This window comes from Cryptomeria japonica, chromosome 1 (assembly GCF_030272615.1).
Source record: "Cryptomeria japonica chromosome 1, Sugi_1.0, whole genome shotgun sequence".
In the NCBI taxonomy this organism is placed as follows: domain Eukaryota; kingdom Viridiplantae; phylum Streptophyta; class Pinopsida; order Cupressales; family Cupressaceae; genus Cryptomeria; species Cryptomeria japonica.
Genome location: NC_081405.1, coordinates 670,009,301 through 670,034,913, shown reverse-complemented (window position 1 = coordinate 670,034,913; position 25,613 = coordinate 670,009,301). Strand labels below are relative to the sequence as shown.

The window sequence follows — 25,613 nt, the reverse complement described above, 5'->3', positions numbered from 1 at the left end:
TCATGAAATTGAATATAATATTAATAAGTTGCTGGTTTTAGTTTGGATCCTAGTTTGAAAGTTCAATTCATGGATCTGGCCAAAAAAATTGCATTCATGTTCATCCATATAAAATACACACACACACACATCTATATTTAAATAATAAACCATAAAAGGCATTTCCTTGATAAATAAATAATTATAAATTAAGTAATAAATCCTTTTTAAATTTTTAAGAACTTTGTCATACAAGCTGTTGTCATCACTTCTTTATCAGCAAAAGATTAAATGAGGGCTATTGTTCCTAATGTCCAATTTCTGAAATAGGATTTAATAATAAATAATAATAATAATAATAATAAAATTGAAGTATAGATAAATAAATAAAAATAGCATAATAAATATAAAAGTTAATTAAGTTTAATTAATGGTCAAGAGGCACACAATGACTAGTTGTGACTCACTCAAACAAGAGATATAAAAGGGAGACAAGTTCATTTGAAAGGGGATAGGGACAGAATAAAGAATGGAGCATAGGAGTTAAGGAAGGATTAATGGAAGAAGAAATGAAAGGGATGAAAATAAAAATTTGACTTTTCAAGGGCAGAAATGATGAAGGGTAGTACTCTTTCAAAGGCTAGTAATTGTGAAAAGGTTGTGACCTTTTCAAAGGGTGGTTAATTGTGAAAGGTTGTGACCCTTGCAAAAGGAAGGCATGATGGAGGGGTGTGCTTCTCCCTCACATTGGGTGATATAAAGGGGAGAAGGTTTCGTTTGATGACATCCAAGAGAAATCAGTTTGGAAAATAATTTATTATTCTCAAAAGGCAGCAATAGAGGGTTGTGACTCAATTTGTATGAAAGGTGGCAACCCTTCCACCAATAAAGTATAAAGGAAAAATCATTCCAAACATTCAAGGAGGACTTATCAATCATCACTCATGAATCCACAAAAGCAATCATCATTCCAAGCAAACAATCAATCAGCAATCACTTTATCAAATCGGCATTCATTCAATCATCATTCACCAATATATCAAACCAGCATTCATTGCATCATTACTCATTAATCATTTAATCAACGGTCACTTAATCATCACTCAACAATTCCCCAAATCATACAATCAAAGGAATTCATTCATACAAATATCAATCATTCAACAACAGTCCATCAATCATAAAGCGAAATGAATCAGTGAAGAATTCAAAAATAAACCGAAATTAGAAATCAGGAAGAGCAGTCTATAATATAAATGAAAGTAACTGGTATGCAAATATTATTGTATTAACAAATAAATCCGTTAGGATGATTCAGCAATACCGGTTTTTGACCAATTAAGTAGCCCACCCCAAGCTGGTTAGCTTGTGGGCCAATGGGTTGAATTGACTTGGTTGGTCGTTCCGCGCTGTTGGGCTTAGTTGTTTGAACCAATATCTGGGCGTCCTTCAATTAAGTAGCCCACCCCAAGTTGGTTAGCTTGTGAGCCAAGGGGTCAAATTGACTCGGTTGGTCATTCCGTGCTTTGGGGCTTAATTGTGAGGACAGTCTCCAAGCATCCCACCAAGCCTTCCCACTAAATTCCTACTATGGTGAGCTTTTGAAAATATGCCAAGAAATGGATCAATGCATTTAGGATATTTTGTTTTCAATAGGAATTATTGATGATCATAACGCTTGATGTAAATTACATAATTTATTTATAGAATACACTTTGTAAATAAAGTGGCATTGTTTGAATTGTTATTTTTGGGCAAAATTCAGGTATATCCCAAATGGGGACATTTCATTGTTACGGTCTATTATTATCGCTATATTGTATTTTACAGTCAACATAATCATTTGTAATGTCCCCTAGTCAGAACTGCCTGTTTAACATGCAGCATTATACATTATTATGCACCATTATTCTTTATTTCAATTTTTTATGCTAGAGATAAGTAATTGTTCATAATACAATCAATAATTATTATATTCAGACCTTATCCTTACTTCTTTCCTAACCTTAATGGAGGATGGGGGTTTACTGTCATAGGGTGCTTGGAAACCCTCTCCACAAATAGGCCCGAGGATTTCATGAACACGCATCAATACCACCACTTGGCCCAAGGGTTTCATGAACACCCGTCAATAACACCTCTTGGGGTTCACCTATTTTGGGATGGAATTATTCCACCTCTCCCTACACAAACCAACCTATCCTTCCTAAAAGCATTGACGAAAGGTTTAAGGCTAGGTCATTATAATAGTCTTCCATGTATTACAAATGTATGTGTTTTGATATTATATATATATATATATATATATATATATGTGTGTGTGTGTGTGTGTGTGTGTGTGTGTGTGTTCATGTCTATATATATTTATATAAAATAACATATACCTATATTTATTATTACTCCATATAATGGGCATATTTATTTATTATTATTCTTATTTAAATTATACTTATGAGCCATAATGCATACCACAATTATGTTCAGAGATAGACTGCTGTAAAGAATGTCAAATGCCAATATTAATGCAAATTTTTCTTAATGAACTTTGATTCCAAATTTGCTCTAGATCGATCTGTCTTTTCCTTTTTTTTTCCCTTCTCCTGAATGATGTTCTTCATTATATAGATTAGGCACCATATTGGGTCGTTTTGGGTCCTATGGTGTCCTAAGGGGTCATATTATGTCCTACGACCCCTTAGGACACCATATGACCTCTAACGACACCATATGGTGTCATAAGGGGTCCTATGGTGTCCATAGAGGTCATATGGTGTCCTACAACCCCTTAGGACACCATATGACCCCTTAAGACACCATATTTGATCGTTATGGGTCATATTGTGTCATATGACCCCTTTAAGACATCATATGACCCCTTAGGACACCATATTGGGTCGCTTTGGGTCATATTGTGTCCTAAGGGGTCATATTGTGTCCTATGACCCCTTAGGACACCATATGACCCATAACGACACAATTTGGTGTCTTAAGGGGTCATATGGTGTCCTAGGACACCATATGACCCCTAACGACACCATATGGTGTCATAAGGGGTCGTATGGTGTCTTTAGGGGTCATATGGTGTCCCATGAACCCTTATGACCCCTTAGGACACCATACAACCCGTTATGACACCATATTGGGTCACTTTGGGTCCTATGATGTCTTAATCTCTCTCTCTCTCCCCCTCTCCCCTGATCTCTCTCTCTCTCCCCTAATCTCTCTCTCTCCCCTAATCTCTCTCTCTCTCTCTCTCTCTCTCTCTCTCTCCCTCTCCGCTAATCTCTTTATCTCTCTCTCCCTATAGATTAGGTTGATTAGGCACCACACTTCTTGCCTCTTCCCACAGGTGGTGTCCCTTCTTAATAAATCACTGCCTTCCTTAATATATTTCTTAACTAATCGTGGCTTTTGGAAAATGCTGAAATAACTATAGTCTTAATACAATCGCTACTTGTTGATCTGAAATAGATCTGAGTGTGTTCCTTGTTAATACATATTCATAATAAAGTAGTTGTTAATGTATAATTATTTAAATGCTGCAAAGGCAGACAGTTCTGACTAACTTTCTTCTACTTTGTAAACAAATTGCCTCTCATTGCAATGGTGACATTTATCTGAACTCATCTTAGGACAGCGTGAAAAATGTAACTAAGGTGGGGATATGACATCATTCAAAATATTTTGGGAAGATTCCTTTCATTCTCAAGAGTTGCTTTCCGACAGGGATTGCATTTTTATGTTTTGCCAAAAAATGCTACATTTTTCAGCAAAGAAAGAACATTTGCACAGGGATTTTATTTTTTTGTGCGAAGATTACCCTGACCTAGAAGTTTCTTGAGTGACATTAAACCAATTTCTTGCAAACGTGAGCAAAAAAAAGACTTCATTTGCCCAAAATCATGAAAATTCATCTTGGATTCAGTTCACCTAACTTCATTCAAGACAAACCCACAAATGACATCACACCCCTAGCCGAATCAGATCGGAAGGCAAATACCAACAAACCAATAATGTAGTAAAAATATATTGACATTCAAAATCTTCAATGCATTTTTCGCTCAACTGATTATGTTTTAACTTTACACAAATGATAAATCACAATTTCTTTTACATTGTTTACAATTAAATTTTCAACTATAAGATCACACTTGGGTTGCCATCCCCAAAATCTATCCGAGTCACCATATTATGAAATTCCTTGAAACATAGTTTTTTCTATCATGGGTGGGTGATCTTTTTGATTCAAGTACTGTCAAGCTATACTAGATAGTAGTAGGCACAATCAAGGAGTGCCAAACTACAACAAAAGACAATAGGCATGAGCTGTCAATTCATTGAAATCAGGTTCTCATGTGGTTCAAATCATGAAATATCTTGTTTTGGAAAAATTCAAGCAACCATCACTATCATCACTAGCAAGGATCATATCAGTATAGGCATTTTACTGAGGGTTGGCATGTTGCATTTGTGCTCCAAGTCAAATTTATCTAAGTAACCAAATCAATCAAAAATCTAGACAATTGCATATAGATTCATTCCAGAATCAGAATTGAAATCAATTCACTTGTGGATTTGGCTAGAGCATAGAATTTTTCATCTCGATTCATAAAAAATCATGCCTACACATACCTAGGTGATTCCAGCTAAATTAGGTGATTCCAGGCAGAAGACATCATTGTCATTGTGTTGAACCAATTTAGTTTTACTTTTGACCATCCAAAAGATGTGCTATACCCTTTGACCATCCAAAAGATGTGCTGTACCCTTTGACCATCAAAAAGATGTGCTATACCCTAAACCAATGTTCAAAGGGGATATAAGCTCTGTTGACACCCTCTCCCTGTAACACCATCCATGACATTTCGGTCAGAGAAGACTTTCCTTCAAGTGACAACCATTTAAGGTTCCATGTTCTTGCAGCTTGCCTGCTGCAGCTCCTCTTGTGGGATCAGCATTGGTAGAAAACAAAGGTGGGTCTCCCTCTGTTCTCTTGGAAGATGAGGAGCCCTGAAAATTGTTCTACAGTCTGTCAAGAAAGGGTTACATGGCATCCATGTAGCTTAAATAAATGCAAATACTACATGCATAAGCCCATTAAATGGACACCCTAAATATTTCCCACTTCATTCACACCTCTTTCTATTTGTATTTCTATGAGTATCTCACGACTTCACATTCGTAAAGCTTGTGTGGTAGTGTTGATATAATGGTTAAAGACACATTTATTGTTACAGTTGTATAAATAACTATGGTAAAGGAATCCTTCTATAGAAACATTCTTGTTTCCTATTTGAATGGAAAACAATGAATTTAATGTGATAGAATGCTTAGTGGCTACAAATTTTATGGTAATTCATCACCTAATTTTTAGGCTGCAAATATGTATATATTTATGAAATTTATATGTTTTTTTAACCCATATGCCTAGCACATACTCGGCCCAACCAAAAAGATTGTTGTATCCAAAGTAAAAATTGTGATTAATTGTAAAATTTGCAAATCATGAGGTTTCACAATTTTATGAATAAATCATAACATTCTTCTAATGATTTTCCCTTTAAAAGTTGCAAATAACATGCTATTTTTTACTGTTCTTAATCAAATTTATCTTTGATAGGCAATTTGTTTTGTCAAACTAGGTTTTCAACCAATGTTGTAGGGAAACATTCGATTGTTTTAAATCACACCTATCTTCATGATTGAGGTTTTCTGAGTCCAATTTGACAAATTTCGAAGTACAAAATGGTGGACAAGAAAATTTCCTTATATCTTGATTTTAATAATATCACTGCTCTTCTATGATACATTTTCCGCTTATTAGTAAAAAGGTTCAAATTTCAAAGCAGCAGAAAATTTGAATAAAGATATGTTCTATGTTTCGTTGGCTAAACTCTCATTTTTTATTTACTCCCTATATCTATGCTATTAAAATGCCTTTAATTTTTAAAAACTGCAATTTTTTCTGTTTTTTTTGCTTGTTTCTATGTTTTTTAGGAATCCAATTTTTTTCCCAATTTTATGAAAAAAAGAACTTAATACTTTAGGTTTGCCAACTTTTACCCCAATAGATTTTTGCAGCTATGGTTGTACCAGAATCTTGTAGTCCTGTACCATACAGGCCATACCCATCCCTGATTCTGATTCAGTAACTTAGGGTTTATCATGCACTTTTGTTTACATTTCAGATTTTTTAATTACTATATCATCAGTTTAGGGGGTTAGTCATGTTGACTTGAGCACCAAGTGATTATAGGTAGTTTTTCTTACATGTACTATTTATTCATAAAATTTAATGAATAAATTGACACTGCCTTTACAGAGTTATCTGCCTATTTTTTGTTTACTGTGTTTGCACAATTCAAAATCTGCATGATTTATGATGCATTCCATTTCAATTCCGCTATATGTTTAATTTTTGTTGCATAACATTTTTGTTAAATTTTTTTCAATCAGTAGTGTCTATTAAGTTCTGTTTTAAACACCTTGTTCGTACACTATGATCAATTCTGTGGGTTCATTGGAAGTCATTCCCCATTAAAAAATATAAGAAAAAATTTGGTCGACAAGCACATTTTCAGATAAGCAAGTCCTGTGCACAGATTTCAGACCATTTCAAGCCTTGGCAAGGACCATACTCTTCTTGGATGACCTGAAGCAATGTCCAAACCTTCTCAAAAAAGCTCCCTTCTGTAATCTATAAGATCTAGTTTTTTCAATAATACTTAAGACATTTTTTTCCTGGCTTCCAAAAGATATAAAATAAATATAAGTTCAGATTTAGATTTCTTCTAGGTTTTTTCACTTCTAGATTTTGAATTGCACGGGTCTTAAATTTTAAAATTTACAACAGTTTCAAGCATTCCAACAGTTCCAGTTTCATGTTTTTGAGCTGTTAAGATTCTAGTTCGCAATTCCGGTTTCTCTAACCCAGATTTCTTTATTTTTCAGGTTCAGATTCATAAGGTTTAGAACTACTATTGCAGGTTTTAGAGTGGCTGCATACCATTTTTACCACATGCAATTTCATGTTGACCTTTGTCAATAATCCAGGTTGTCAATTCATTTTCAATAGTAAATATCTGTAAAAAAGTCTATAAATAACTTAATACAAGCATACCAATTTCAAATTCACGATCAAGTCGTCCAGGTCGCCTCAATGCAGGATCAATACATTCAGGACGATTTGTTGCTGCAATCACAAGAATCCGATGATTTTTATCTACTCCATCTATCAAAGCCAACAGTGCTGCCACCATTCGCTGGGAGAGGTCTTCACTTCCATCCTTGCGTGCTGGGGCAATTGCATCCAGTTCATCTATAAAGACCTTTAAAAGGCAGTGTTATCTTGTGTGTAGCATATAGCACGAAAACAATTGAAAATCCCAAAGATTAGAAGGGTAAATAAGAGTCCAACAATTAAGCCTTAGGCTTAACATTATTTTATTCTGCTTTCTTAGACAGATATCAATCAAACAATAAGTAACTTGTGAAAAGATCTAAAAGAGTATGGTATAAGAGCTTTAATGCTTTTGCAATATGGATCACATGTCATACACAAAATTGGCATCTGTATAAATATAAAATGAATAGACAGATATGGAATCTAAAGATATGGAAATCAGAACAACCAATCTAGCACTAAGAATATCTTGGAAAAAGTGAAGCATTTGATATGCATAAAATATGAAACGGTTATCTTCTTGTTAAGAACATAAGCTATGAAAGAAAAAAATGTGTTAAACAGGAAATTCTATTATCCTCACAAGTATGCATGCATCAATATATTGACTTGACCAAAATGGGAGTATAGAAATCCCAAAGCAAAATCAAATGTGTCCTAGTGAAAGCCCTTCAAGCGAAAATAAAGAAATGACTTTACAGTAATATGCTTCATCACAGTTAAACGACCTACAGTTGAGCTTAACGCTTCATTCCAAGACTTATCAATCCTAATATTGACCTTATACCTACATTTCTAAAACATTCATCTTTATAATATCACTTTCTTCAATGATTAACATAATCCCAAAGCTTGAAAGGAAGCTCATCCCAAAATGTACTGTAAAGTTCCAACTTTGCAATCGATATCATTGTCAATACAACATAATTTTATTTATGCACAAATTGATAAATATTAGAGACCATGCCTTTGCCTCAATTGATCACGATTCACGAGGATGTGGAATTCCATCAGGCTTCTGTGGGTTCTCTGATCAGTCATTATGACAAATATTTGGAAGTCTCAAGAAACGGTCATCATAAACAATATAAAGCTCTATTTGTATTCTAGTTTATCAAGTTGATTACATTTATTGGAGGACATGGTATTGTTGATTAGGTTCTAGGCTTCTACTCAATAGGTCTCTTGTTTCAAACGTTCTTGATCCTCAATGTCCCACAACACATCTCCTCTAATGAATCATGTTGTAATCTCTTCTTGAGTCATAATGACTACCCTCGTATTTATACAAACGGTGAACCACTTATTAATCTATTATTTTCCAATGTGACCATTTATGGTGTCCAAAATCCCAATTGTACAAGCATTCTTCTTTTCCCAAGCCATTTGATACTCAAGATTGAATTATTTCCTTCATTCTATACACACATCTTGTCCTACTCCTCATAAATATGGCATTTTTTCTGAAAGCTCTTATTACAACTCAAACAGAAGAACAGACCCAAATAAAGAGTTACTTATATTATGATGCAGGACCAACCAAAACAAATGTATTTCAAAGAGTATATTCAATGTATTCTTGGTAAAAGAAGTCCCAATATCTCTTTAACAAAGAAAGGGAAACCCCCCACCAGCTTACAGCTAGTCTCAAAACATTTTGGTGGGATTTCCTACATAAGAAGTAGGCTTCATTATAGAACCCACCAACCGACTTAACCATGCAACTTTTCTTTATGATGTCCCTGATCAACACTCTATCCATGTCAATCCCAAGCCTTTTACCTACCACTTATCCAGCAACCACATGCTTTTCCTAGAAATTTTCAAGCTCCATTCCCACAAAATCCAAGATATTGAGAAGATCATAGATGAACCTTTAAATACAGTCCAGAAGCTCTGCTTTGCCCATTTAGAAAATCCATTTAATTAATCATCTCTAACAGGTTTACTGAAATTGGCAACCCATATTATTAAGGCTGTTTGATTTTAAATATGGAATCAGAATGGAGCAGGACAAACTTTGTCTAGACTCTTCATCACCGCATTGATAATTACATTTCCAAATGGGCAGAGAAAGCAAAGCTTTGGGCTTAAAAAGACAAGCAGGTTTCAAGAAGAATCATCACGCTTGTGGTTGTATTTCCCTTATTGCTACCATCATTGAGAAGCAAATAAACAAAAGGCTTAGATAGTTAACTGTAGACGAAGAGGAGGTATGGCCCTTCATAGCACCATAGAAGTAAAATAATGCCGCCTTTCACACAATTCTTTTGTAACTTTGTATCCATGAGATGGAGTTGATTTCAAAAAACCATGGGTGCCTAGGTAGTTACCTCCCCTTTGGTACTCCATTACCATTTTATATTTTCTGCCAACATTGTAGTTGACTCATCTAGTAATAAGTTTTTAAAAGCAGATTAACATATCCAATTCATTGAATGACACACACAGTTTGAAGGTCAGCATTGTGAAGATAAAACGTCATAGCCTTTTACTTACAGTAACCAGATGCAGCCAATACCAATGCTAACCTCACATACAAAAGGTGGGTTGTTGAGATGGTAACTTTGTATGCTTATTTGAGGTCATTATACTTCAGTCCTCTTTGTAGTATGATCACAAGCAAATTCTAGGTTGATTAAGAATTATTTTGCTCTTACCACTTTACAAAAACAATGCATTTAGTACCAGTTTCTGGATATACCATCAAGATACTTCTTTTCCTCTCACTAGGAGCTCATCTCTTCTTTATAGCTGTTAATTCAGAAGCCCATACCTGGATTCTGGAGTAGGAGTAGAACTGCTTAGAGACAATTATTTTTGTATGCTCTCTAAACATGTTGATGTCAAAATATCCGTTTCTTGTGCCATCATTATGTGGAAGTTTGGTACTCACCCCATTTTCCCCTCCATGATCTTCCATATTGTGACCGCTGAACAAAATTCAAGGCATCGATAATTCTCACTTTGGTCATAGGTACATTGCTCTTAGATGCTCTATTCCATAGTTTTAAAACTCGTGGACTCACCACGGACTCGCGAGTCCATGGGAGCCACGAGTCAACTCGCCAACGAGTCCATCTGAAAGACTCGCGAGTCTTTTGCAAGGACTCGCGCGAGTCTTTTGCACGGACTCACGAGTCTTTCAGATGGACTCGCGCGACCCAGAAAAAAAGTCATGCAAGCTTTAAAATTGAGTTTTAAAAAAAAAAATTGCCTTCATTTGGCATAACTGAGGGAGTGAAAAATAAAAGAAAAATAACACTCGCTGCCCCCAAACCTCCGTCAAAAAATATAGGGGGAAACTGTGCCGATGGAAGTAGGGAAAATTTAACCTCCGAGTCTGATTAGGCTCCATATAACAGCATAATTAGCATTGAAGAAATCTTGGTATTATACATTTTAGAGTTGAAAGTTTGAAATTATGCGTATGTGACATGTGTAATGTTTCAATTATGGCTCTTATGTTCTCTAAATGCATTAATTTCTTTATGTTTTTTTGTAAAACTACGGTTTTTTTTTTTGCCGAGTCTTTTACGAGTCCGAGTCCGAGTCCTAGTCCAAATTTTTGGTTTGCCGAGTCCGTGGCGAGTCCGAGTTTTTAAACTTTGGTCTTGACTTTGAAGTTAACATTGCTGCTTCCACATGAACAAATAAAAAATCAGTAGGGTTTTGCAAAAAATCAGCAAAAAAAACGTTAATCAGTCATTTGAAAAAAAATAGAATTAAAAAACAAGCTAAAAATATTAGGAAATATGTTGTGAAGGGAAATGGAATTTTTTTTGCCAGCATTTCCCCATGTTTTTGAAGATTTTTTTGATTTTCATTTGAAGAAAACACAAAAAGAAAAAGAGAATAAAAATCACAAGCGCATATCAATTAGAACTATAGAAAGGGGGGCCCTCTCAGGGGGTTAGATTAATTGTGGGACTTTGCGAGTTTTTGATCTCATATGTTCCTCTTCTCCTCTTATTCCAACCCTATTTCGCTATGCAGACCTGTTTTGGACAAGAAAGTGCAAAAAAATTAAAACCCAATTTTTAAAGCTGCTGGACGTCCCAGCCAGACACAAGAGTCCTGCATTAGGACTCGGCCAAGTCTCATGCCAGTACTTGGCATGTTTTGGCAGAGACTCTCTAGGAGTCGACTCGCGAGTCCTTGGTGAGTCGAGTGAGCAAGTCCCAAGTCCTAAGGACTTGCGAGTCCTGCAAGTCTTTGGAAAAACTCGATGAGTCCTCAAACTATGATGTCACCTACCTTCCTAGGTTGAAATTAAGTTAATAAGAATTGACCAATTTATTGAAAGTCTTGACTCTTCTTTAGCTGACAGATCTTGTGGATGTATTGTATTTTTAGGTTAAAAGCAAGAAATGATTAATCTGAAATTTATTACTTCAAAGGACTAGCTTTTTGAGAAGATGCTCTGGCAACAAGAACATCTCCCTCAAGGAATTAGGCTAAGCATCTCTAATTCTTATAATTTGCAAATGTCCACAGGAAAATCGGTCAATCTTTGAAAAGACAGTAACGATGTCGCTGGGTCTGTTAACAGGTCAGATGGCACACAATTTTTTTAATTTTGGGTTTGTGTAGGCATACTCTGTTAATTTCTCTTTAGGCAAGATATGTGGCTTCAATTGGATTCTAAGTGGTCTGTCAATATCACGATAAGTACATTGGAGAAGAGGGGAGGTCTAGAGATGCTGAAAAATATAAATTCTTTTTTCAGCAAGCTGAATAGAGCAAAGTTTAAAAACTCGGACTCGCCACGGACTCGGCAAACCAAAAATTTGGACTCGGACTCGGACTCGTGAAAGACTTGTGAAAGACTTGCCGAGGACTTGGCAAAAAAAAAACCGTAGTTTTACAAAAACACATAAAGAAATTAATGCATTTAGAGAACATAAGAGCCATAATTGAAACATTACACATGTCACATACTCATAGGTTCAAACTTTCAACTCTAAAATGTATAATACCAAGATTTCTTCAATGCTAATTATGCTGTTATATGGAGCCTAATCAGACTCGGAGGTTAAATTTTCCTTACTTCCATCGGCGCAGTTTCCCCCTATATTTTTTGACGGGGGTTTGGGGGTAGCGGGTGTTATTTTTCTTTTATTTTTCACTCCATCAATTATGCCAAACGAAGGCAAAAAAAAATTTTAAAAACTCAATTTTAAAGCTTGCATGACTTTTTTCTGGGTCGCGCGAGTCCATCTAAAAGACTCGCGAGTCTTTCAGATGGACGAGTCGACTCGTGGCTCCCATGGACTCGCGAGTCCGTGGCAAGTCCACGAGTTTTAAAACTATGGTCAAGACCATGTAGAAGAGGCCCTACATGGAAATGTGTGATACTGGGAAATAAAAAAGGTGAGGTCACTTGTACTAAATGCAGTAAATGGATGACAAGAGGAAGTAATAGATTAAAATACCACCTTGCCAAAATACTTGAACAAAATATGGAGATATGTGGTGCATTGAATCTAGAGATGGTTAGAGAGATGAAGGCCTTCTTGCTAAGTATGAGTTGAGAAAAGAAGAAAAGCAAAAGGCAAAGGAAGCACCAATAGAAATGACGACTTAGAATGTATGCACTTCTACACCATCAAATCCCCTTGGTGGCCCAAGTCCAAGCATCCGTCATCCAGGTTCATTTTTTGGTGAGAGTCTTAAGGGTTTTTTTTTCTACTCTAGCCAGATTCTTTCATCAACACCAAATTACTCTATTCCCCGCAATGTTCCAAGAGCAAAACCTTCACTTGAAGGTACCAATTGGAATAAAGAAAAACATCAAGAGGCTATGACGGCAGCAGCAATTTTTGGTATTTTACCTTTCAATGTCACAAACAGCCCATATTGGGAAGATTTGGTGAATGCATTGACAATTGCAAGTAAAGAATTTAAGACCCCAACAGCTAGAGATTTGAGTTGGCCATTGCCAAAGGAAGCCATAAAAAATACATGGCTTGTAGTTGATGATCAAAAAACATTTTGGCGGAGAAAAGGCTGCAGCATCTTATCGGATGGATGGACAGATGGACAAAATAGGACTCTACTAATTTTTTTAGTGGCTTCTAATGGTGCATTGGTGTCCCTGAAGCAGATGCCTCCCATGAAATCAAAAATGCTAAGACTTTATGCAATTTATTAGACAGGGTTATCCAAGAGGTGGTTGTTGAGAATGTTGTCCAAGTTATCACGGACAACACAATTGCATATGTAGTTGCAGGTAGATTGCTTATGGAGAGGCATCCTACAATTTCATGGACACCTTGTGTTGCACATTGTTTGGACTTGTTGTTAGAAGACATTGGGAAGATTGGATGGGTGAAAAGTGTGGTTGAAGATGTTAAAAATGTTACCAAATTTATCTACAACCATACTTCGATCCTTTATTTAATGAGAAAACGTGACAATTTGCTAGCCATTTCCTCACATTGCATAGCATTGTTGGTGCCATTCCTCATCTCAAGCAAATGTTTTGTCTGATGCTTGGTTGAAGTCTTCGTTTTTGAAAAAAGTTAAAGGGGAGAAGATTTAAGTATAGTTTTTTATGACACATTCAACAAAAATGGAGAAGAGATGACCAGGGTAAGTTACAAACAGAAACATAAACTTTATACAAGATAATCTATTTTCTATTTTTTTGAGGGGTTAATTTTGTAATAATTTAAAATTTGTTTTCAATTGTTTAGGTGACAGAAACTTTGGTTAGGGTTCTTCGTATGGTGGATGGAGAAGGCATGTCAATGGGTTTCATTTATGAGGCCATTGATAAGACCAAAGAGGCCATTTCACATTACTATGGCGGAAACAAGAGAAGATATGAAATCATTTGGCACATCATTGATCGTAGATGGACAAACCAACTCCACCAACTAATACATGCCTTGGCCTACTTCTTAAACCCAAATTTCTACTTCTCTAATACATATAAGGATGATGAGGAGGTCATGCCAGGTGTTATTGCATGCATCAATAAGATGGCGCTTGATTGTGACTTGAGAGACAAAGTTCTTGATGAGAAGTTTTTCTTTTTTTTTAGAAAATAATTTTGTAATAATTTAAAATTTGTTTTCATTTTTTTAGGTGACAGAAACTTTGATTAGGTTTCTTCGTATGGTGGATGAAGAGGGCATGTCAATGCGTTTCATTTATGAGGCCATGGATAGGGCCAAAGAGGCCATTTCATGTAACATACACCCCATAATCACTAATAACCTATGGTAATTAATGAGTAAGACATAAGTAATCCAAATTCAAAAGAATTATTTAATGGCTGATTTTTATTTCTTTTCAAGAACATTCATAAAACCATTCTCTAAACATTACAATTTGTACAGTTCCATTTTCCACACTTAGCATAACTATAAGAAACAAATATTTTTATGTTACAAGTACTCACATACATCATCATGAATTACACTCAAATCTGCAAGAGAATAGTAAGTAATCTATAGGAATCTTCTAGTCTATCAATCAATTGCTCGTAGGATGGGAAAATGCACTAACACTTGCATTGCAAACCCTCCTCTATTCCCTTCCTACGAGTGCATTTACCATATTTGGCATAATTTTAAAATACAACATTTTATGTTATAGATACTGCAACACTCTTCATGATGACACACCCAGAATTTGCATGAGCAGAATAACAATCTATAGAGTTATATGCTATGTCAATCAGTAGGTCACAAGATAGGTGATTATATTATCACTTGCATCACCGAACATCTACCATTTCCCTCCATCATTACCTGAGAGAGAGAGAGAGAGAGAGAGAGCGTCGTCAAGGTGATATCCACCCTGCCACTTAGCAATAAGCTTCCCCATGCTACTCCACTAGAGAGCCCGACCCATCACAAATGGTCTAGCAAGGTGTGGTCACATGCATGATGGAATTTAATCCATTATGTGAATCACTATTAACTATTAAGCTAGCATACCTATATGCTCATGTAATGTATATATAATGCGCATGCCTATTGATAAACATATTGTGGGATCAAGTAGCACACATATGCATATAAATCAACGTGACTAATGTTTAAGCATAGAATGTACCAATCATCTCACTATGTCATCTTGAAATTATAAAAGATGGATAATGCACTATACACTAGATAAGCCCATACTCGTAGTAGCTCAAATATTCTATGCCAAGGCAAAAATATTTACTAGGTAGTTAACCAAGAAAACAGTTCCAATTCCAAAAGTCACTCTAATCCATTCAATACTAACCGGATATAAGATGTGATGTCCCCTTCTAGTTGACATCTGTCAGCTGAGTAGATTAGCCTATTACTGACCCTCGTACGCTGATGAGGTTGGGTAGAGGGTCCTCCAGAGTTTGATTGACCATCTTCAGAGCAAGCACTCCAGGTCTAGTCTTCGTTTGAGGTCTCCAGGACTCCGTTTGAGAAACTTTCTATTTTTAGCAGTCATGCTATTTTTAGCCAATAGGCCGGGCAAGGACAGATTATGGTTTGGCAGTCTCCAGTTCAGACAACAGGCTTTTCTGATGGATACTTAGAGAGATATTAATATTTGATTATTTGTAATTAAATATTAAATGGCGAATTTTAATGTTTTAATGTTTTAAAAGTCACTTTAAGTCATAACTTAAGTGAGGGTCTATTTCTCATCAGATGGGGCCAGTTTTGTATTAAAAGGAGAACAATTATTTATATTTTGACTATTGAAATGTCAAAATAAAATAATTAAAGTTAAAAACATTTTGCAAGCCAAATCGCACTTTCTTGGAAATCGCGCCAACCCTAAAGGAGAAGATTAAAGAAGATTTTAGGTCTTCTTTCTTTTATGCTGAGTTTTGATATTTTGTTTTGGGAGCTCTGAGAGGAGTTTTTGGCCAAGGGTTTCAACAGAAGATTCTTCTGCAGTGATCAGAGGTATCGGTACAGGAAAACGTGGGATTCTTGTGCAGCAGCATCAAAGGCTGTGAAATATCAGTTGATCTTGCTCTTCCAGTTGGTTTCATTCAGGGACCAAGGTTGTGCGTATTAGACAGAGAAGCATTGTTATTTCTATCAGTGTGTGGTTGCAGCAGCAGACAGGGAACAACCAAGGCGCCCACAGGAGGGATTCATTGTGGCTGTACGGCTGCCTGGGAAATAGCGCCAATCTTCTAAGGGCTGCGATTTTTGCATATGGAGCAATAAAAATAAATAAATAAAAATAAGGAGGTATTGATCTTTTATGGTTTCTTATGTACTCAGGGTAAATGAAGGGTGAACAAATGTAACAAGGGTTTGATCAGTTAATCTCTGAATAAGAGGTTATTTCCAGCGCTTTCCTATGTTTGCTTTTTGATCTTGTAATGGTTAGAATATATTTGCTGCTTTTAAAAGAATGCATAGAACAAACACAAAAAACGCAACAGGTTCAACTAAACTACAGTGTCAAGGTTGAGGGCCTCTTGAGGTTCTTACATAAGACATGGGGGTTTAACATGTTTACTTGCTATTTCCCAAGTATATAACCCTTCTAAAATTGGTGGAGGGTTAAAACTAACTAATGGACTCTCTAAATTTCCTTGTAATACTCTCATGCCTATTGAAATTAGGTATCTTCAGTACTTGACAATTTTCATTTTGCTGATTTCAGTGAAACAGGACAGTGCTTAAACCATCATAACTTCCACATGCCTTGGCCAAAATCGAAAGTTCAATATGTTTCGGAAAGGGGAAAAGATAAGGAATAAAAATCCTTAAATAGTTTTGCAAGAAACTCAAACATATGCGAGCAGATTTTCCTGCAAGCCTGCACACTACTTCATCCAAATGCTGGTTTCTCAACAAAATAGTTTTAAAAATTTTAGATATCTATAAACTTTGTAAAGATGTTTTAATTAAGCCAACTCAATCTTAATAACATATTGGTTACTCAAAACATGTGTAATTATTGTATACTCAAAAGGTTGATTTCTCTAGTGATGCTGGGAGAAATACCACTCCAGAACTGAGTATATATCATCTACACCCACATGCTGGTTAAGTTCATTGGCCACAACGAAGTGGCAATGAAACCTGTATCTAACCCTCTATATATAATTTAATCAGAAATTACTACAAAATTAATTTTAAACCCTCTAGTGTGCACTAAAGCAAATGAGTGATTGATAGAAAGCAATGATACAGATCCATTTGAAGATCTCAATGAAATATCAATTCAACTTTGCTCATCTGTCTTAAATTTCTCCTTTTATTCAAACCTAGACTAAAATATTCTTCAAAATGTAAAGCAACAGGAACACCGTTTTAGTTTCTTAAAGATCAACTCAAGCTTGACATTAATGCATTTGGCACTACAAAAAGGATGGATTCTTGCTTAAAATGTGTTCAAGAAATTGATTGAAGTAGTAATTACCAACTTCATGATATTCTAAGTAGTTAAGTAAACCTTTATGTTGTATTTGTCAATCTTGGAATCCATTATAATTTTATGTATTTCAGTCATGTCTGAATTTCATTAATTTAATTTTTTCTTCCTTTTATGAAATTTGTTCTTCCTTAAAAGTTAAAAGAAGAAAGAAAAATTAATATTCCTGGTCTGATATCCTTTCCTATAGAGATATATGAATAGAATTATAGAACCCATGCAGAGGGTTTTCAATGCTCATAATTAATTGAAATAATTGAACTCACTTGGTAGGAAAAGATTAAAATGAATTCAAATATGAGGTGCTTATAGAATAAGGAGTGCAGAAGCATTCTATAATAATTAGATCACTTTTATTTTAAATAACAAAGCCTGATTATTTTCTCAGGGAATATGTTAGTAAGGCTGTATTTATGACATTTCATTTGAAGTAGAGGATGGAATCTATCAATGGATAGCAAAGTCCAAATAACAATTAATAAGCTAATAGTATTTCAGTGCTGCTAACACATCTCTCATATGTACTGTGAAGTGCCAAATTATATGATATTAATTTGGTGATGTCTAAACCTCAAGATTGAATGAAAAGGAAGTCATAGGCATGTTTGCCAGAGACATTGCATATAATGCACTTAAAGAGGTTAACAAGTGTTACTGAGGAAGAGAGGAAAAGGCGGATTTAAACTAACCTACCACTTGACTTTACAACCTAAATTTGATGCCTGCAATTAGTCATTCTCTTAACTAAGGATGAGTTGGAATTTTTGGTCAAAGATTTCACTTAATGTATCCACTAATAACAATGGAACCCTACCTCTGTGAAGCATACCAATCGATTGGGCCAAAGAATGCATTTCCAGAAAAATGAGATGAAAGATTTGGAATCCTTTAATGGTTACCAAACAGAACAATAATAAAGGTCAAGCAAACAACCATGATCTTAATAGAATTATACTAACAATTAAAGAAAGACTCAACATACATGCAATCAGCTAAGTCCTCAAGAAAACCTCTTGATTGCCTTCTCCAAATGCATGGGTGCCTCCTGCAATACATAATAGGCAGTTCCTTGCCTGGAGAATCCATGGCGTTGCAATCAATATATGGCATTGGCATTTGATCAGCTTGGCCCCAAACATTTTTGTATGCCCTGCTTCTGCCCTCTTTTCATTCCCTCCAGCCCCTTTGTTTTAGAGTCTCCAGAAACTATATATTTTCCTCTCTATTTTTTTCCAGCCTAATGTAATTGGCAAGTGTAAAACTAGGCGTAGCCAGATTCCTCAATCTTTTTCCAGCTCCTCCACGTTAACTTCACATGCAGATTGTCTGAACATCTTCAGGCACGTGAAGGGGAGAAGTTTATTTACTTCATAAGGTAATACATGCTTTTAGTAGTATTTGTTTTTTAATATTTTGGTTTCTTTAATTTTTTCTTTTTTAAATAAAATAAAAACAGGTTATAATGTCTATTAAATATAATCATTTTTTAATAATATTATTTTTAAATTATTTTTAGTAAAATAATATTTAAATAAAAAAGAATGCTATTTGTATTCTCACACTGATTCCCATTTAGTTTGACATCTATTTAGATGGAATTTGAAAGATATCTACATATTGCGGATAGCACGCTCTTGTGTTAAGTTCGGTTCTTGACCTAATACTTGCATGAGCTCTCCTAATTAATTAAGTAACCTAGAATTATATAAAGAGGTTTCATTCTCAATCTATAGACACACACACACATAATACCACTAATCCTATGCAGAAACCCAAAATTTAACCCTAATCACACACATGCAACCTAGCTACATGAGTCTAAGCGTGTGTGAATCGATCCCATCATGATAGGTTACCTTTCACCAACTAGAACCTTTTAATCGATGATGCTCTCTCTCTAACCTAAGAGAGTGTCATTAGTACACTTAACATACTCCAATCAGCTTTCCTAACCATTTGCTTAACAATTAATACACAATAATTCAATAATAAAACTAGGCTAATTAAACGGGATGTGACATTTCACATTACTATAGCGGAAACAAGATAAAACATGAAATCATTTGGTGCATCATTGATCATAGATAGACAAATCAACTCCACCAGTTGATACATGTCTTGGCCTAATTCTTGTACCCAAAATTCTACTTCTCTAGATACATATAAGGCTGATGAGGAGGTCATGGCAGGTGTTATTGCACGTGTCAATAAGATGGCGCCTGATCTAACTTGAGAGACAAAGTTCTTGATGAGTTGGAGGTGAGATTCGCAATAGCTTATTTATGAATTTGGCAATATTGACTATCTACAAACATGCAATTTACATACATAATAACTAATTTTCTATATTTGATTTAATTTTAGTTTTTATCTATTCAATGTCTACAAGGGTGCGAAGGGGAGACTCTTTTCTTCATCTCACACAATTGATAGGAGCAAAAAAACAACCAAGTAAAAAATTTGGTTCAATACTACAAGAAAAAATTAGAAACTCAATTCTTATATTTTTTACTTAATTCTTATATTTCTAAATGATTTTTTGTAGATTTATGGTGTTGGCACGCCTAATCTTCAAAAGATTGCCAATCGTATTTTGTCCCAGCCATGCAGTGCTTCTAGGTGTGACCACAATTGGAGCTTATTTAAGAACATTCACACAAAGAAGAGAAACAAGTTGACCCAGCAGCGCCTCAATGATCTTGTCTTTGTTCAATACAACCTTCACCTTCGAACTAGAAAGGTGGAGGGTGTTTCACATGAGTCCATCCAGTGTGAAACCAAATCCAACCCCTCCTCCTCCATAGCCTACCTCTCCAAATCAGAGATGTCATCCTCTGAAAACAATGGAGGCTGCTCCTGTGATGTCCAATCACTATAAGGATCTATATCATCCAAGTCAATTGGACCAACTGGTGCTTCCTCTACCTTCCGTATGCGCAACCGAAGATTATATTGCACAAAGACAAGGTCATAGAGGCGTTTTTGCGCTAACTTGCTCATTTTCGTGTGGATGGCCTCAAACAAGCTCCAATTGCGCTCACAACTGGATGAACTACAAGGTTAACGTAAGATTCTAAGGGCAAATGTTTTGAGATTTGGGTATTTCCACCCCAACTTTGCTACCAAGTATCTGCAAAATAAAATTAGGTTGAGGGTAGCACCCCTCGCGGGGGTCTAAGGATGAGAAAGAGAGGGTAGAGAGATAGGTCTAGATCTTGGGGGAGAGAGGAGAGAGTGAAATGGAGAGTGGTAGAGAGGGGGATAGAGGAAGAGTGATAGGGAGATAGATAGGTCTAAAATTCGGGGCAGATAAAGTGAGTGAGATCGAGAGAGCGAGAGAATGTTGATAGGAGCATACTGATTATTGAAATTTGACTGTCTGAAAATTTAAAAGATCTTCTAAAACCTAGAATTTGCATTATAAATCCTAGAGATCTAAATCCACTCTCAAACATCCTGCCAATATATACATGAAATATAACTTAAAGTATAAGTCACTTAAATGTTATATTTCATGTATATATTTTGATGAAGAAAATGAGACTGACTTGGAAAAAAAAAGATTATTTTTTGACATGTTTGGGCCTCTTTTTTTAATGCAGCTGAGTTCTTTATAGAAACTCACCGAGTTTATCCCAAAAACTTATGGCGAGTAAAAGTCGTAAAAACTCGCGAGTTTTTTACTACTCGCCGAGTTTTCAGTGAGCAGTTCATCTATGATTGGATGCAATGGAGGACGAAGACAGTTTTGAAGAAACACTTCATCATCATTTAGATAGCGTAGCACCTTATATTTCAAGGCCTGAAAAATTGAGTTACATTACAAGAGGAAAGAGGAAGATGTAGATTGTATTTGGCTGTTTTTCTCATTTTGACATATCATTAAATGTAAACATTTATAAACTTATGATGTTGTTATACATTTAAAAGTTTGAAATTATGAGTATGAATGATGAAATTTCAAATATTGAGTGTTTAAAGATCATATGACGTGTAATGCCTGAATTATGACAAATTGATAATCACATTAGGCTCTTATGTTATCTAAATGCCTTATTTTTTTATTTTTTTTGTAACATTACGGCATTCTTCTTTGTCGAGTCCTATCTCTAGTTTTTTACCAAGTCCCGAGTCCAATTCCTATATTGGTCTGCCGAGTCCAAGTCCTAAAACTTTGGGTGAGATATTGCGGTGCAGTATCCTCCCTAACTCCCCACAGTCTCCCATGCACAAGGAAGGTATCCATCTCACACTCCTGTCAATTACTGATACTGTGAAAGTAGACCTTATAAAAAGCTCCAAAAACATTATTCTACCACTAACAAATGGTTAATCATGCATTGCTTTCTTGTTCATTGGACCTGCAACATAGAAATGAGAGCATTACAAAGTAAACAAGATGCAATGAAACTCATACACACTGAAACACAAGGCCTTATAGCTGGAGAAACTCTAAAACATGGAGTAAACTCAGTAAGAGTGACTAAAATGTTATAACCCCTTGCTGTCTAGGTGCACAAAGACTTGACCAAATTAAGTAATTTAGTCAAAATTCATAGAAACATAATTTTTTCACAGTTAAAATAGAATTATATTTAAAATTTACAGTCCATAACATATCCAATGAGAGGCATTGATTAACAGTAATTTTGGTGCTACATTTATCAGTAATTAACAGAAAATTAAAGTACAATATCAGGAAAGCCCACTTTACACTGTAGAAGGCTTGTATGATAACTAGTGGTTTGCAAGATAATGAGACACTTACAGCCAGCAGCATTAATTTCTGATTTGAATACTTCCTTACCCCAGGGCAATCCTATGTGGGTGAGATATCTGAGCAGATGGGAATCAGACTGATTCCTGTCCCTTTTGTAATGCTTCCATCCTGATATATGTGTAGGGTTGATGGAGTCCCCTTAGTGCTAACCCTAGCAAAGCTCAGTCTGACCCTGATCTGTGGGATTTCCCTTGGAAAGGAGTTGGATCTCCCTTAATGGCAAGTAATGGTTGTCTCTGACTTTTCCTTGTGTAGTGATATGTTGGCCTTTAGCCTAACAGACAAGCATGGTACAGCAATCTGATCCAGGTGAAGAATTTTCTGTTGACAGGTTATTGAGACTTATGGAGTCGCCTAAACTCAGGTTGGTCCTGCAGCATCCAAAGTTTTTATCACCAGCAATCCTGAAGTGTGGCTAACTAGGTTTTATTTGCCATAACTGTCTTGGACCAGTTTCCTCATTAAGCTCAAATTAGGTCACCAAAGGTTGGCATCAGCTAAACCTGGAAACAAAAATCCACAATGATCACAATAGGAAAACCAAATCTGAAATAGCACAACTAGTGAAGAACTGACAAAACAATGCCAGGGATTTCGTCCCAATCTTGACGGCCTACTAGAGTTTTTGTCTGAGCAAGAACAGCTTCAGAAAATTATTCCCAAAAATCTTGTCAAAACACCAACTACCGGAGCCTAGCACCCTACACCAAGATATATACCTGTTTGAAAAAAGCACTAAGGCCCAAAACAAGGTGCCAAGTTTAAAATTTCAAATTTTAATTTATTATTCATTATTATTTATATTTACTTTATTTTTAAATATAAATATATTAATTAATCGGTGTTTATAAACACCTTTTTTAATATTTGTTGGTCAACTAGGATAAAGGAGTGACATGACAATCCTCTCTTCCACAAATTGCATGCACATAAAATCATCATTTCAACTTCTCAGCACCGCTTCCCTTGAGGGAGGATTGTCTACACGGTTGTAGCCTCAAGTATACCATATCTCCCACCTCAAAAAACCCTTTCAGCAAAGTGGCATATATATGATTTCTACATTTTTTTGTACTAACAAACCCAGACCCCCAAAATAGAATTAGCTGAACTGGTAAACCAGATCCCTAAACCCGAACCTGAACCCAAGTCCCAAATCGGCAACTTAGGATTATATCAATTAGTGATGTGGATGTGCTGGATGGAAACTTCAAGGATGGCAAGCATTTACCTGCCCTGAAGACTAACATTTATTTTGTTGCCTAAATATCAACATAATAAAAGGATAAAATGTGTACACCTTGTGTACACAAGCCCTATGGCATCTTCAACAAAGTTTAGAATTTTGCTTCCCTGCTTACCAAAAAAGGGCCATTATGATCGTTTGGCAAGGTAAGAAACTAGTGAAATCATTTTGTGGGTCAACTGGCACGGTTTGCTCCACTCCCAATCTAAGTCATGAGAGCAAAGCCCGGATTACAGATTTGAACAATTCAAATGTTTATATGATATGTAAAATTGACATCTTCTCTTGTTCCCGCAAGGTCTCATCTTGCAAACTAGCATGCTGACTAGGTTGTGACCTTGATAATCATCTTTATCGTTACCTCAACAAATTTCTAGTACTTGCATAAGACACTTCAGTGTTAAAGTAGCAAAACTGAAAAATAAATAGACAATGCATACAAATAAAAACCAATTTTCTTCACAAGCACAGAATTTAAGAGATTACCACAGAAGGAGCCGACTGCTCTGCTGATTTAAAAACTGCATGGAGTGCTTGTTCACTTTCTCCATAATATTCACTAACAATCTCTGGACCATTAATGGTAAACATCTTAACTCCAGCTTCAAAAGCACAAGTAGATGCTAAGGAAGTTTTTCCTGTGCCAGGCGGGCCATAAAGAAGAATTCCCCTTGTTGGTTGTAATTTTAGCCTGAGATGATGTATATAATTAGTACTGAATTTAAACATAGAAATATGTATTCAAAAGATCAGATCAAACTAATTATAGACTTCTACAGATGATAACCCTCTTCATACAGTGACTAAAAAAGACAAATTTGAAGCTCTACAATTGATAATTTCTAAAGTATATTCAAAATTTGTCAATATTTTCTTAACACAAATTGTCTACTGAAGATTTTATTTAGGGGCAAATGGGAAAAAACACCAAGCATAACTATTTGTACAAGCAAGGAATGAGAAACCAAATAATAAATCTTAATCCACAGTTGACAGTAATCATAAATTTAAAATTAAATATTATGCTTATTACAAAATATACGATGGGATGCTTATTACAAAATATATGATGGGATGCTTATTACAGAAATTAGCAATGTTCACTGTATCAAACAGAGCATCCATCCTTCGAATCTTGGGATCAAATCACTATCCTTTTCAGATTCAGATCATGAAGATCAACATCCCAACAGATGTCCTCGAAATTCAAAAATGTGTGGTTACATGAGGAACTCACAAAACCATTGAAAAAGTGGAGGAAGGAACCCCTAGATATATACCTTTTTGGGATATTCCTGTTTTTTGCCTTAAAACAATAATATTTATACTCCAAATGATAATAGCTTTGTCAAAGATTAAGAATTAATTATAATATTCAGATCAATAAAATCATAGCATAACTCTCAAAATCAATCATATCATGAATTCTTTGGAAATACTGACAAATCTGCTGAGTTAAAAGTTTTCATCCCTAACTCAACGGTGGCAATATCAAGGATTTTCATCCTTAACTTGCCAAGAGTATTCAAGGGTTTTTGTCCTTAAAACTCTTAGTCCACCTTGGAGGATTTTCGTCTTCCTTGATCAAGATTTGGGTTTTTGTCCAACCTTTGATAAATAAGGGTTTTCGTCCATATCCTCTCATAAACTTGGAAGGGATTTTCTCCTTCCTATTTGTAAGACGCTTCCTCAAATTCAAAACTGATTGCTTGATGTATTTGCTAGATTATTGTTGATTGCTTTGCTGATTGATATTTCTTGATCGATTGGTGAGTAAATGCTTGAATGATGCTTTTAATAATTTTATGCTTGAATGATCTCCATATATATCTACATATCTTCTTTATGGAAGAGTCGCACCCTTTCTCACACCATCACTACTTTTGAAAACATAATTTAATTTACTTGCAAAGTCACATAATGTTATATTCCCAATTGATTGATTGAATGCTTGTTTCCTTTATGAATTGATGATTTATTCAATAATTCTCTCAATGAAATGATTTGCCTTTATATCCATTTCT

At 35.4% G+C, this 25,613-nt stretch overlaps 1 protein-coding gene across 5 annotated transcripts in view; it reads right to left on the bottom strand.

The window, feature by feature from the left end:
- Positions 1-25,613, bottom strand: part of LOC131045391 (calmodulin-interacting protein 111) — a 72,915-nt gene that overhangs the window by 29,948 nt on the left and 17,354 nt on the right. For all 5 annotated transcript variants that reach the window (XM_057978974.2, XM_057978975.2, XM_057978973.2 and 2 more), the window contains 2 exons: positions 24,076-24,280; positions 7,100-7,307 (listed from right to left, as the gene is read on the bottom strand). In XM_057978974.2, coding sequence (XP_057834957.2) covers positions 7,100-7,307; positions 24,076-24,280 — 413 coding nt within the window. The remainder of the gene's footprint in view (positions 1-7,099; positions 7,308-24,075; positions 24,281-25,613) is intronic.